The sequence below is a fragment of the Narcine bancroftii genome, chromosome 14 (genome assembly GCF_036971445.1).
Source record: "Narcine bancroftii isolate sNarBan1 chromosome 14, sNarBan1.hap1, whole genome shotgun sequence".
Taxonomy (NCBI): domain Eukaryota; kingdom Metazoa; phylum Chordata; class Chondrichthyes; order Torpediniformes; family Narcinidae; genus Narcine; species Narcine bancroftii.
In genome coordinates this window covers 61245130-61259359 of record NC_091482.1, presented here as the reverse complement: position 1 = coordinate 61259359, position 14230 = coordinate 61245130, and the positions used below count along the sequence as shown (strand labels likewise).

The window sequence follows — 14230 nt, the reverse complement described above, 5'->3', positions numbered from 1 at the left end:
GTGGATGAAGTGAGAGATGTCCATAGACCCTCAAAGCTGATGCACAGGTTTGATAGTGTTATTAAGTAGGCATATGGTGTGTTGGCCTTCATTAATCATGGAATAGAGTTAAAAAGTCATGAGGTAATTTAATAGCTATATAAGACAGCATGGTTAGTATAGCGGTTAGTGCAGTGCTATTATAATGCCAGTGACCTGGGTTCGAATCTGGCTCTGTCTGTAAGGAGTTTGTATGTTCTCTCCATGTCTGTGTGGGCTTTCCCCTGGGTGCTCTGGTTTCCTTCCATCCTTCAACAAAAATGTGATTGTAGGTTCATTGGGTGTGTGGTAATTAGGCAGCACTGGGCCATAAGGCTGGAAGGGCTTGTTACCATGCTGTGCATCTAATTTTTTTAAAATTAAAGGTCCTTAGTTAGACCCCAGGTAGAATATTGTGTTCGGTTCTGGTCACCTCGTATTAGGAAAGATATGGAAGCTATAAAGACAACACAGAGGGGTTTTACCAGGATGCTGCCTGCATTGGGAGCATGTCTTATGAGGATTGGTTGAGTGAACTTGGTTTTTTTCCCCCTTGGAGGATGAGGGATGACTTGATGGAGGTGTACAAGATTGAGAAACATGGATCATGTGGACAGCCAGAACTTTTATTCCAATTCCTAACACCAGCGGGCATGTTTTAAGTTGTTTGGAAGTACTGGGAGGATGTAAGAAGTAGGTTCTTCAAGCAGAGTAGTCATTGCATGGAATGCATTGGTGATAGAGGCAGGAATAATAGGATCTTTAATAGACCATTCGAAAGGTCTTGTATGCAGTGGGGAAATTCTAGGTGGTTGTTAGAGTAGGTTATTATGTTGGCACAGCACTGTGGGCCAAAGGTCTTGTACTGTGTTATGTTTTATTTCACTTTAAGTTGTGACTATTAACAAGGATGAAGGTGATTAAGGTTTTCTAAATGATTTCAGTTAGATTTGTACAATAGACGATTAAAAGAATGGGGATTGATCTCTTTGAAACATAAAGAAAAATATGGGGCTTAACTTCACCAGGGTATGGAGGATCTTTCCTCCAGCTGGTGTGTCTCAAAGCAGAATTTGCTGTCTTAACAATCAATCGAAACTGAGATGAGAACTTTCTTCACTTAGTGAATCCCAAGAAGGCTGTTGAGTTTCAGTCAATGATTACACTGGGCAACAATGTTTTTCAGAAGGTTTGCTTCCTGAAAAGAAATCAAGGATTATAATAGACAATTTTAAGATGAACACAAAGAGAGTTTCAGATTTGCTGTATCATATAGGAAATTAATAGAACATTAAGTTAACTTTTATTGAATTTAGCATGTTTAATCACGCTGACACATTGCGTTCGTTCAACTGACCTAAAAATGTTTTGCAGCTGATTTTCGTTTTTACTCAGTATCTCATCCCTCTCATGTCAGCCTCCAACAGTTTAGGCGGTGTGATTAGAGAAATGCTGTTACAGCGTCAGTGATTGGGACTGGGGGGGTTCGAATCCCACGCTGCCTGTTAGGAGTTTGTACATTCTCCCCATGTCTGCATGGGTTTTTCCCCGGGGGCTTCAGTTTTCTCCCATCATTCAAAACTTACCGGAGGTTGTAGGTTAATTGGGCGGCACAGCCCGTGGGCTAAAATGGCTTGTTAACATGCTGTTATGTCTAAATTTAAAACATTTAAAAATAGTTGGCCAACATTGATGGATTTCAGTTCCCCTGATGCTGCTTTTCCATGGTCACAATGTCCTGGTGAAACCTTTCACCACGTTTGTCACTGACTGCACCAAGATCATCAGGGAAAAAGTCCAAGTGCGAATTTTCAATGACATGTTGCACGTCATGGATTTGTCTGCTTGAAACATGACGGGAAATTACAAAAATAGGTTATATCTAAAAAGAAAAGTACATGATAGGAAAATTTTAAGATGATTTTCACGATCAGCAGTCCAAACTCCATAAAATATGCTCAAAAGTGTTCAGGAATCAAATCTTTGTTGTCCAGTGTTATTTAAGCTGAATGGGAATCAAGGCCTGGTGCAGGGAGCAGTGTTGAGGTAAAGGTCCAGCCATGATATCACTGGATGTGGGGGCAAATGTCATCTCCTCCTTCTGTTCTTAAAATATCACTTGGGGAAAATGCTGCTGCTGTGATGCATTTAGAATATGCCTCACTGAGTGATTTATTTCATTCTCTTGTAAAGTGTGAGTGTTGCCATCAAGGCTGATGTTTGTTATCTGTCCTTAACTATTGAGAAAGTAGTAGTGACCTTATTGAGGAATAAAATCTGGAAAATTTCACTCTAACCTCTTTTAATCAATACAGGGTTGTGTAGAACTGGCTTAGACAGAAATGTAAAACTCAGCACACTTAGGGGAGCAACTATAACTATATAACCATATAACCATTTACGGAGCGGAAACAGGCCATGTTGGCCTTTCGAGTCCGCACCGGTTCACTGATTTTGTGCGCCCTCTTCAGGCATTGGTCCCAGTAGATCTTCATTCAATAACGAGGGGCGAATTCATGCAGGTAGATTGAAAATAATTTCCAGGTTAAACAAAATTGGAAAATAATTTTGAATCCTATTCATATTGTTCCTCCGCACACAAGTATGATCAAGAGATTTTCAGTCATCACCTGATAAATACGGGTTTCTTCTTTCCAAAAATCTAGAGAAAAATAAAATAAGAGTAAAGTCTTACTCTCTGATGTCTGATTCTTAAATTATTAAGATGCAACGAGGATGAGGCCTGGCTGATTATGGTTGCTTAACATTCATTGCCACAGTGTGCTTTATTAGTAGTTAACACCTGCCATTGCTCTGCAGTGAAAAGATTCCAATATCATCTTCCCCGCAGGTTTATGGTGTTGCTATACAATTCTATGAACCGCTTCCTCAAGAGAACTTGACAGACAAGCAGAGATCACAATTAGGGCTGGTCAGTGCAGCTGACCGAAAATCTATCCACTCAAAAACTGTTCACACCAGCAAGTGTATTTGTCTTCTGTCACACTGGCCGTTCTTTGAAGCTTTTCGAAAATTTCTCACGTTTTTATACCGCTATTCAATCTCTGGACCTCATGCATTACCTATTGAAAAGTAAGTTTCCTGTGAGAGGTAATTTTTTCTTAATTGTACTACAAGTGTCTCTAAACACTGCAAAGTTTCAGCTGGACAATAATAGTGATTGTAAGGGGCCCCAGGGAGCTGTTGATGAGGATCAGTGCCTTCAGAAAGAGAGGGACAGGTACAATTGTTAAGAATATTTTTAGAACAAAGAATGAGTCTACATACTCTGCAAGTTGGAACCCTGCAGTGTTTGCTGTAATCTCCTTTTGTTTGCACTCTGAAGAAAGAGACTGAATTATTGCAAAAATTTGAGTGTTAAAAATATTTTGCATAGTGAATGAGTTGTAGTTACAGTTTTACAAAGTTATTGTCACTTAAACACTGATACTTGGTCTAAAAATTGTTTAATAGATTCAAAATAGTTTTCTCAAGTAATTAATCTATTTGCTTAATTATTTTCCTTCCACAGTGGACATCTGTTTTAAATGCTGATATCTTCACACCTGTAGAGTAGAAAATTCCAAAAGTTCACCACCCTCATTCTTGACCTAAGTGCTCTATGTCTTCATCTGAATTTCTGCTCCTTGACTTGGAGATGTCAGGCAATGAAAGTATCTCCTTACATGTAACCAGTCTTTTTTTTTTAAAGTACTTTATGATAATGAGTTTATTATCATACACTTATGTACAAGATTCTTGATAAAGACAAATGGGTATTTGTAAAAAAGGAATTATGATAGCAAACATAATTTTTTTTTAAAAAAGGACAATAAATATTCGCGATAATCCTAGTGCAAAAAAGTGACTTGCAATAGTGTGGACGTAGATGCCTCCAATCAATAGGAAACCAGAGCCTGTGATGAACCGGGCTACATTTGCTTCTTTCTGCAGTCTTCTGCTTTCCTGGGCAGTGGAATTTCCAAACCTGACTGTGGTGCCACCAGTCCCTATACTTTCCATTGTGCACCTGTGGAAGTTGGATAGACTATCTGGTGACATGCTTGGACTCCTTGGAAAAGAGGTGTTGGTGTGCTGCCTTCACGGTTGCCTCAATGTGCTAGCTTCAGGAAAGGTCTTCTGAAATGTGAATTCCCAGGAACTTGAAGGTTCTGATCCGCACCATCATACTTGATGATGAAATCTTCACTCATTTACCTAAAGTACAAAGTAATGGATCCGTCTCTACTCATTCTCCACAGACAGCAAACTCTAATCTGTCTTGTGAATCTTTGATGTATGGCCTTTATGGAAATAATATTCTTTCTCCAGCAAGGAGACAAAAACCTACACATACTCCATATGAAATATCACCAGGGCCCTCTATAGTTGTCGTCTGACTTTCTTACTCCTGTATTCAAATCCTCTTGTATTGAAGGTTAACCTGCCACTTGCCTTCATAACTGCCTGTTGCACCTCCACATTGGCCTTCAGAAATTTCTGTACAAAAAGCACACTTAGGCCCCTTTGACTGTCAACATCATTTGTTCCCCCATCTAGTTGGTCTCCTTTTCTGTTCCGTACCAAAGTTGAATACCTTATATTTTTATGCATTGTATTCACTCACTTTATCCATATTCTCATGGATCTTCTTCAATCTTCCTTGATTATAATATGGCTCATTCTATATTGTCAGCAAGCTTGAGCCCAAGCTCCATTCTTGAGTAATAAGGTCAGACTTGCCATCTTCTATTCCTTGAGGAAAAAGTCTAGAGCCTGCTGAACTTGGTAGATGATAACCATAGAATCTACTGTCTCAAAAGCCACCTCTTTCTTAACTCAGTTTACATGGTCAAGTATCAATCCATATCTCTAGTACAATTTAGATTCTTCAATTCTTCATTCTGGCCAGATCCCTGCTTCTCTAATGGATGTCACATATATTAGAGAATCACTTGACATTGTAATGTCAAGTCTGTATTTGCAGGATAGAAATCTGGAAGTCCCACCGAAAGATGCACATGCCGTCATTTAAAGGCAGCTGCTACCTTGTTTTGTGTACCCTTGTGCGTAGACAGTTTTGACCAGGAATTTGTCGCAAACTACGGCAACTCAAGTGCCTACGTGAGTTTATTTTGCACTTAGTTGATTCCTGATCTTCCCTCTACCGATTTCCTGGCTTTGATCCACTACTTTTAGCTGTCGGTGATCATGTGGGAATGACTTGCGATGAATGTTTCTGGCTGAACTCAGTTGTAGCACCTTCAACAAAACAAAACGCTCTAAGGAAATTCATAGATGTGTGTTGTAACAAATATTGATACTTATTCTGCAGGCAGATGTCAGGATAAATGACCATACATTTAGACAAAGCAGTAGATTTCAAAATATGTCTTGGAGAAGCAGAGAGTTTGAAGGTAAATCCACTGCTTTGGTAGCTCAATCTTCACCTGCAGTGGTGGAGCAGTTTAGTTGAAGGTGGGAACTTTTAAAGAGGATTTAAAGACGGGTTTAAAAATTTCTTAAATCAAATTGGCTTAATCAGAAGCCAATGTAGATGACGAGAGACTTGTATGAATATCAGCATTTTTTTTAATAGCACCAAGTTTATAGGAATAAAGAAGGGAACCAGGCAAGCAATTGTTAAAATATCAAGTTATGATAATTTAAGCCTGGTCGACAGGTTCAGCAGCAACAGGAGTGTGAGAAGTGGAATTCAGCAGGTCTTTGGAAGAGGAGAGGGGTTGAGCATCCTGTCATCATGGCAGAGGGAACACCTCTGTTAAAGATTAAAGGCCTCAAAGAGGTACTGTTCTGGAAGTCATACAATAAAGTGGAGAAACTGGGAAAATGGAATGCATATCTTCTGAAGGAAGGGATGACAATGTAGTCACGACAGTTGTGGGCTTCTAATGAATAATGGAAGAGGGCATTGAGGTATCACAGATGAATTTGGAACAATTATGTGGCCTGCTTGTCATTTCTTTCCTTTTGGACACCAGGATGGTGAACAATGTGTTTCAGTGTTGGACGGCACAGTCAAGGCCTCGGTAGATATACTACTTCAGAGCTCCGACAACCTCTACTGCTGTCTAGAGCCTGAGCATTCTCCATGTGAATTTCCTCTGGTACTCCACTTTCATTGGACAGGAACAGGGTCATCAATCTAAACCAATCCCATCTGCCTGCACTTGGTTGTTATCCCTCTAATCCCTGCCTCTCCAACATTAACATTGTTAGTGTACCTGCTTCTACTCCCTTTGCAGAGTGTTCCAGGCACCTACCACTCTCTCACTCTGACAATGTAACCCACCTGTGCTATCAATAATTGTATAAGCTTCTATCAGATCACCCTCTGCTTCTGACGCTATAGGAAAAGCAGTGAAAGTTTGAGCCACATCTTGTAGCTAATACTTTCTAACTAAGCAACATTCGAGTGAACCTCTTCTGCAGCCTCTCTAAAGCCTCTACAGCCATGGTGCTCCAAATGTGACTGAGCCAATGTCTCCCCACAAGTTCCTGACATTTATTCTCAATGCCTCAACCGATGAAGGGAAATGCCTCACCTTCACCACGTTATCTACTTGTGGGGCTACTCAGGGGAGCTATGGATTTTCACTCCATCATTCCTCGGTATATCAGTGCTCCATGGCATTTACTGCATTTCTTGTTGACCTCCCAAAGTGCACACCCTCACACTTGACTTGGATCAAATCATTTCTCTGCCAAAATTGTCAACTGGTCTATGTCCCTTGAACCATCATTGATCTCCAAAATGAATGGTGTTGGTTTTCCCATTGTTTAGTCTCAGTGGTAGAAACCTTGATGCATTTGAATCATCACCTCTGGGCATAAGGTGTATTGATTTTCAAGACTGCCTTGTGGTCCAGGAGGAGAGGTCTGCATATAGATGGGTGCCTTTCACTGACAGCTGGATCAGTGACTTTGATTTCAGGGTTGGGGAAAGAGGTTAGTGAATACAGCAAATTTGAAGGGGGTGGGGGGGAAACAATGCCTTACGATACACATGAGAACTCATGACAGCTAACGTGGTCTCGAATGGAAGTTCAGTGAGCGAAGGATTGAAGAATGGTGTGGTGGACAAAATGTTGAGTGTTCAAGGAGTGTGATTGGGCTGGGGAAAGGGGAAAGCTTTCTTTAATTTAAATATTAAAACAAAATCTGTTGAATGTATCAGGAAAGATTGTATATATATATTTTTTTTCCAGAGTTTAAATTTGAGTCTTAGAAAATCAATTAATTGGATCCAGTATAGGCAACATTATTTAAGAAATTATAAAATAATCATCTACAGAACAACTCTGATTTATCCAAAATGGTTGAGACCAGGCCTATTTCAGACAATTTCTTTTTCGGAGAACTGGTCACTTTTTATAAACAGCCCAGTAGCAATGGCAAATCACTTGTAACAATGTTTATACAACAACAAACAAGGGAAGGCTTTATAAGCATTAAAATAATTTTTAATTCTCACCCAAAAAAATGCTGCCATGGCCAATCACTGACACCTCCCCACCAAGGTCCCACTTGTGCTGGATGCTTGAGGTTTCCGCTCCTGAGGGAGCCCAAGGTCGTACTACTGCTGCCGCTAGCAGCCCGATGTCCACGCTGGGAGCCCGAGGCCCTTTGTCAGTTCAGTTCTGAAAAATTTGGATAAATGAGGATTTCTGATTTGTTTGGGATTTCAGCAAATCTGATTTTGGATAATTGTAGTTGTTATGTAGTAGGTAGCCTTATGACCTAAAGAGCATGGTGAATAAAATTATTTTCTTTATTTCAATCTCACTTGTGTTTTGCAGACATATCTGTCATTTCATGCACAAAGTTCCATTTCCTTCACCTCAGAGACCAAGGATTCTTGTGCAGGTGTGTGGCTATTTGTGTAACTGGTATTCTTAGTGTAATGATATTATTGTGTAGTGAACCATTGATTGTATTAAAGCTAGAAAATATTACAATTTGGCACATTAATCAAAAATATTTCAAGTATTCAAGATCGATTTTAATTCACATGAAATTGTTTTGATTGCACTGAGCCATTCTATTAGGTAGGCAAGTTTTGGAGTTTAGAAAATGAGGAATGATCTGATTGAAACATATAATTCTTAACGGGCATGTTAGTTGTGGGGATGATTTCAATCATGGCATAATTACAAACAAGGGAACAGTTCCAAGAAAATGTGCCAATAATTTAAAACCAAGATATGTAGAAATTTCTGCTCACAGAGAGTGGTAAATCTCTGGAATTCTCTGCCCCAGGGAGTTGTGGAGCCTAGCTTATTGGAAGTTTTGAAAAAGTGGGAGATTGAGTGCTATAGGGATTTAGCATAAAGAAAGGTGGGACCTGGGAGAACACCATGATCAGGCAGAAAGAGCTGGCTGGTCTACTCATCTTGTGCTGTCATCCAGCGTGTCAAATTAATCCTGTTGAAATCTGAATTTTTTTAAAAATGAAGGGGAAGGAAATGAATCAGATGGTGAGAGATATGGCAACCAAATATATGGAAGCAGGGAGATAGATTTTGCCAGGATCTGAGCTTTCAGCGGTGAAAGATTACAGAATTTCAACCTTGCCTTTTCTGTTACAGCAATCACCTCATGACCAATTAATGCTCTGCCAACCTGTGTCTTCACCACTGCCATTGAGGTAAGAGGACATCCCTTTGAATCTTTTTAGTCTTTCAAACATCTATTAGTTAATGTGTTTGTTAATTGAAACTGAACTAGAGTCTGGTGTTGCTGCAGAGGTGATGGGAGCGCTAGAGGTGAATCCACGGACACTTAATGACTCGGGTGGTGGGGGGTGGTGGCGGGGTGGCGGGAAACACGCTTGCTTCTTTTTCTCTGACTAAGGGGTGCCAGGTTATGTTAATGGTTAATCTTTGTCTGCCTTATGGCAGACTCAGTGCAATTTTTAGTAATATTATATTTCTGTTTTATTACATGGCAATAAGTAGTATCTGGATTGGTGTAGCTATGGATTAAAGCACGATTCCACAGGCTGCCAAGCAGCAAATTGTTTATCTACCATGGTGTCTCAGTAATGATTTTCAAAAAATCACTTCTTCAAAACCAATAGGAAGGGCTTTCCCTTCTTGCAGATAGAGCTCATTGTTTTTTTTTTTGGAATTTCAAAGTGAATCTTGTGGGTTCCTTTCTCTTCCAACCATAACTTTCCTGAAAGTACTCAGAGTGTGTTGGAAATAATGATATAAACTTCTGCATCACACACAAAAAAATAGGAGCAGGGAGTTGGACCGTTTAGCCCCATGAGCCTGCGCTGCCATTTGATTTTATGATGGCTGATCTACCCCAGGCCTCTTCACTCTGTTGCGCTATTTCTCTATAGCCCCCAATGAATCTACTTCCCTTTAAATATTCCCAATGATTCATTTCTACAGCCCTCCAGAGTAATGAATACCAGCAATTTGATTTTATGATGGCTGATCTACCCCAGGCCTCTTCACTCTGTTGCGCTATTTCTCTATAGCCCCCAATGAATCTACTTCCCTTTAAATATTCCCAATGATTCATTTCTACAGCCCTCCAGAGTAATGAATACCAGCCATTTGCCACTTTTTGAGTAAAAAGATCAAGCTTTAAACCATAGAACACTTGAAAGTTTAACTCTGGGAGTACAGCATACACAACACTAGTTCCTCTTGGCAGACTTCTGCTACTCAGGGAAAAGATTCCATCACCTTTACCATTCAGCTCTAGCATCCCAATTGGACATAAATTAACAACTCCAGAGAAAAATATAAATGCCTTGCTTCACTGAATTCTGATGGCATCTGTACTTTTCAGCGGTGCTAGTTTCACCACTTTGCTGGAGAACCTGGGCCCTGAGAAGGCAATAACTGTGCTGCTGTATGCAGTTACTGAACACAAGATTCTTCTTCATTCCCTTCGCCCAGCCGTGTTGACAAGTGTGGCTGAAGCACTAGTTTCAGTAAGTATTAAGCTTGGTCTTTCAGAAAGATTTGTAAAAATTACATTCATTATTAGCTGCACATACTTTACCTGCACTGGAATTTCTCGAAAGAATTTAATTGGGTTATTGCAAAAAAAATTAAAGTTTATGGTGTAAGAGATAATATTTTGACATGGACAGATTATTCTCTGGCTATCAGGCAAATAACTGCTGTGAATGTGCTTTTTATTTGTCAAGGTGTTGCTTTGGGAATTGCTGTTGAGTTTCGATATACAGTAAAAACCTTTAGGATCTGAAAGGGTTGGTTAGATACCAGTTAAGTTCATTTGCCGGTTGCTTAAAATTGTGTTGCATGATTGGTGAACTGACTGTTAGGGGGCACCAATTTTAAACTGCAGTATTTGTTACCTATTTATTTTCCACAATTTTTTTTTTGCTGGTTGCTTGAGGCTGCCAGTTGCTTGAATTCCAGATAATGGGAATTTTACTGAATTAACATTTATATAAGTGAATTGAGTGAAGGTGTGCAAATGTGATTGGGAATTCTGCTGATCGTACAAGGCAATAATTCAGAAAATTGTATAATATATTGTGCTAGGGCTTAGATTCTATCTATTTGGACCTGTAGGAAATATTGACATGTATGATCTTTCTAGAATTTGATTATGGTACTAGAGGGATCTATGAATCTATGAGACAATGAATTCTTGTTGTAAATGACGATTCGTGAGATGTCGTAAAAGGCTAGAGGAATTGACCATAATGTGGAAAGCAGTTGTTATGGACTATTATTCGACAGTGGTCTTTTATCACTGCATTGAGATGAAGAGTGAAGTAAATGCAATTTATTTTATATAGGTCAAAAGGAATGAGAATACAATAACCATTAAAATGATGAGCCTACTTTTGCAAAAATATGTTAAAACCTTGTGTGATTCATCTTAATCATCCTCTTAAATGAAAAGATTCTTCTGACTGGTCATTACATATTTTGGGTGAATTTTAATTTTCAATTGTACTTCCTAAGTTTTCATGCATTTATTTTTTGGTGGAAAATCTGACGTTCCAACATAAAGCTGTACCTTGAGAAAGAGAAAAGCACATCTTTTATAAATTTCAGAAATTCATGTGTCATCATGACTCAAACGTTAATTCTCCTAATTTAGAAAGGTTCTCTCTAATTTAAATGTTGCTGACCTGCTGAGTAATTACAGATTTTTAAAAATTTTTTACTTATGAAATTTGAAATGTTTTTTCTAAAGATTCTGACAAATTGTGGGAATACTCATAGCAGTGACATCTTGGTAATTTTTGTCATTAGTTGCACTTTGAAACAATTATTTTAATAAATATCATAATTTGTTGATTTTAATGTGACTCTTTACTTGCAGATGATATTTCCATTCCATTGGCCATGTCCCTATATCCCTCTATGTCCATTGGCTCTGGCAGATGTCCTCAGTGCCCCCTGTCCCTTCATTGTAGGGGTTGATTCTCGCTACTTTGACCTGTATGATCCTCCAAGTGATGTAAGCTGCGTGGACCTAGACACTAACACCATCTCTCAGTAAGATTTTGAAAATATACAATTAACTAATAAAATATAGCTTTCAATAGTAGTTGAGTTGCAAAATGGAAATGTCTTACATGAACTGTCCACACCGATTCAAAATAGTGTCATAATAAAGTGGACTTGTAAAATAACTTTCTGTGGCAATCCAAATGAAATTGGAATTGGTTTTGGGATGGAGGTGCATGGGCTGGGTAATTGGACCCAGATACTCAGAAACCAGTTGTAGACAAGGCTACAACTATCATATCATAAATCCTATCATATCATATCCTATCATAAATCAGCACAAAAAAAAATTATTTGTTCCTTTCCGTGACTCCTGTTGTGTCTGCTGCGCTGCTTGTTGCCGCTGTGCATCTCTGGCACTTATGCATGCACGCACACAAAAGCCTGCTAAATTTTTTAAGTCTGAGAATTTTCAAAAAGACCGGAATCTCGGGTGGTTTGTATTCTGACATACAGATTTTTGGACTTCTACACCCCCATTCTGTCAAAATTTGACCACCTAAGGCTGAGATTGAGATTTTTGAACGAAGTGGGTTATGGAGAACAGGAAGGATGGTTGGAGCATGGATATTATTGAAATGAAGAGAAGACTTAAGGGTCTGTGTAGACATCGTATTTCATCAGATCATATACTTTATTTTTATTGACTTTTTTTATCCATTAACAATGCAGATAACAAATTCATCAGTATGCAGTTATGTCAATCAAACTTTTTAATGGTGATTAATTCACAGCCCCAATTCATCGTTCATTGTCACCAGATTACTAAATTCGCCTCAGCATTTTTATTGAATTACAATTTAGAGTATCTTCTTTTGTTCAATTTGCTATCAGTTACACAGTGTACTTGCAATGTGATTTATTTTTACTGATACTAAAAGCAATATTGAGATTGAAGTTTCCAGGTTCATTGGCTGTGTATTTGTGTCCAAGATGTTGTATTTGAAAGATTGATCTTTTAGAACTGATGACAGGAAAAGTCTAACATGGAAAATACTCCCAAAGAAAGCCTGCAAGAATCTGATCAACTCTTTGAACAACAGTTATGAACAATTGGCACAGAGTAAGTCCATTATGAACTCTGTAATATTGAAATTTGTTCACTTCTTAAAAACTTATGGCTTGTAGATAATTGTGGAGAATACAGAACTATCCATATGCAACCGGGGATCTTGCCCAGTCACCGTCAGCACACTCTCTCCACAATCTTCTGATCTCATAAGTTCTCTGGGTGTGGTGTTAGTTCTATACGTATCCCTTCCATATTTCCATCATCCAACAATGCACATTGCATATTGGAATTTTAAAGGAAAATATGTAAATTCTAGGGAAAAAGCTCTGTATTTCATTATAAATTGCAGTTATTTGATTAATTAAAATGATACTAATCAAAGTTTGCTGAACTCAATGCACATTAAATGATTAGAGCTCGGTTCCCTTTTTTATTCATACAGGGCAAAAGAATTTAATTCAGAGTACATACATGGCATCACCCTGAGATTCCTTTTTCCTGTGGACACAGCAGAATTTATCACTAAATTGATAGTGCAAAAAATAACCTGTACACAGCATATGAACTGAAAAAAGAGAAGGAATGTAAACAAACTGCAATACAGAGAGAACAAAAAGAAAATCAATAACGTGTGCAAATAAGAGTCTTAAATGAGTCTCTGATTGAGGTTGTTGTTGAGGAGTCTGATGGTGGAGGGGTAGCAGCTGTTCCTGAACCTGCAAGTCTTACGGCACCTCTATCTCTTTCCTATGGCAGCAGCGAGAACAGAGCATGTGCTGGGTGGTGTGGGTCTTTGATGATTGCTGCTGCCCTCTGACGGCAGAGTTCCCTGTATTCCTAGTTCCCCTCAATAGTGGGGTGGATTTTGCCTGTGATGTCCTGGGCTGTGAGCACCACCTTTTGGAAGGCTTTACGCTCGGGGGTATTGGTGTTCGTGATGCAGCCAGTCAGCACACTTTTCACCACACCTCTGTAGAAATTTGCAAGTGTTTCTGGTGTCATACCAAACCTCCACAAACTTATTTTTTGCAATCAAACATTGCAAAATATCTAGATTTTATTGGACACAAAATTCTCAACCAAATTGCAGTGTTTGAAGGCATTTAGAGGACACAGACTTCAATGCCATATTATCAGTGTTTCATTTTGTTGGTGCCGACTGGAATGACTTTTGGATCTCAAAATTGCCTTCACCCTGCACGTGGGGCCCAATGATCATCTACCTCTGAGTTCTGCTGTATGCTTAGACCTGAAACGTTTGCTTAACTTCTTATAGGTGCTGCGTGTTCTGAGTTTCTCCAGCACTTTTGTGTATTGATACAGCGTCTTCAGATTTTTGTGTTTAACTACATGTTTAATGACCTTTTAAATCTACATTGTACAAGTGATATAATATGCGGGAAGGGAAAGGAAGAGGTGAGAGTTTTTTGTCGAATACATTTACAGGTGCACCATAATTTTTACTTGCTCCAACCACACAGATATGCAAGATACACCACAACAAAATAGTGTAAATTAAAATTACCACAATGTGCCATGAGACAAAAAAGTAAATAATAAATATAAAAGAGTATTCAAAGTTGCAGTTAGTCAAATAAAAACGTTTCAACTGTGCAGACAAATCTGCTAGTGGTTCTGGAGTAGTTTGGGGTTAGAGTGGTATGGG

General features: G+C 38.8%; 1 protein-coding gene across 6 annotated transcripts in view; it reads left to right on the top strand.

Annotated features, from left to right (window-relative positions):
• Positions 1-14230, top strand: part of dennd4a (DENN/MADD domain containing 4A) — a 108607-nt gene that overhangs the window by 40036 nt on the left and 54341 nt on the right. For all 6 annotated transcript variants that reach the window (XM_069910995.1, XM_069910994.1, XM_069910993.1 and 3 more), the window contains 6 exons: positions 2870-3111; positions 7839-7905; positions 8628-8686; positions 9847-9991; positions 11365-11540; positions 12515-12615. In XM_069910995.1, the coding sequence (XP_069767096.1) occupies positions 2870-3111; positions 7839-7905; positions 8628-8686; positions 9847-9991; positions 11365-11540; positions 12515-12615 (790 nt within the window). The remainder of the gene's footprint in view (positions 1-2869; positions 3112-7838; positions 7906-8627; positions 8687-9846; positions 9992-11364; positions 11541-12514; positions 12616-14230) is intronic.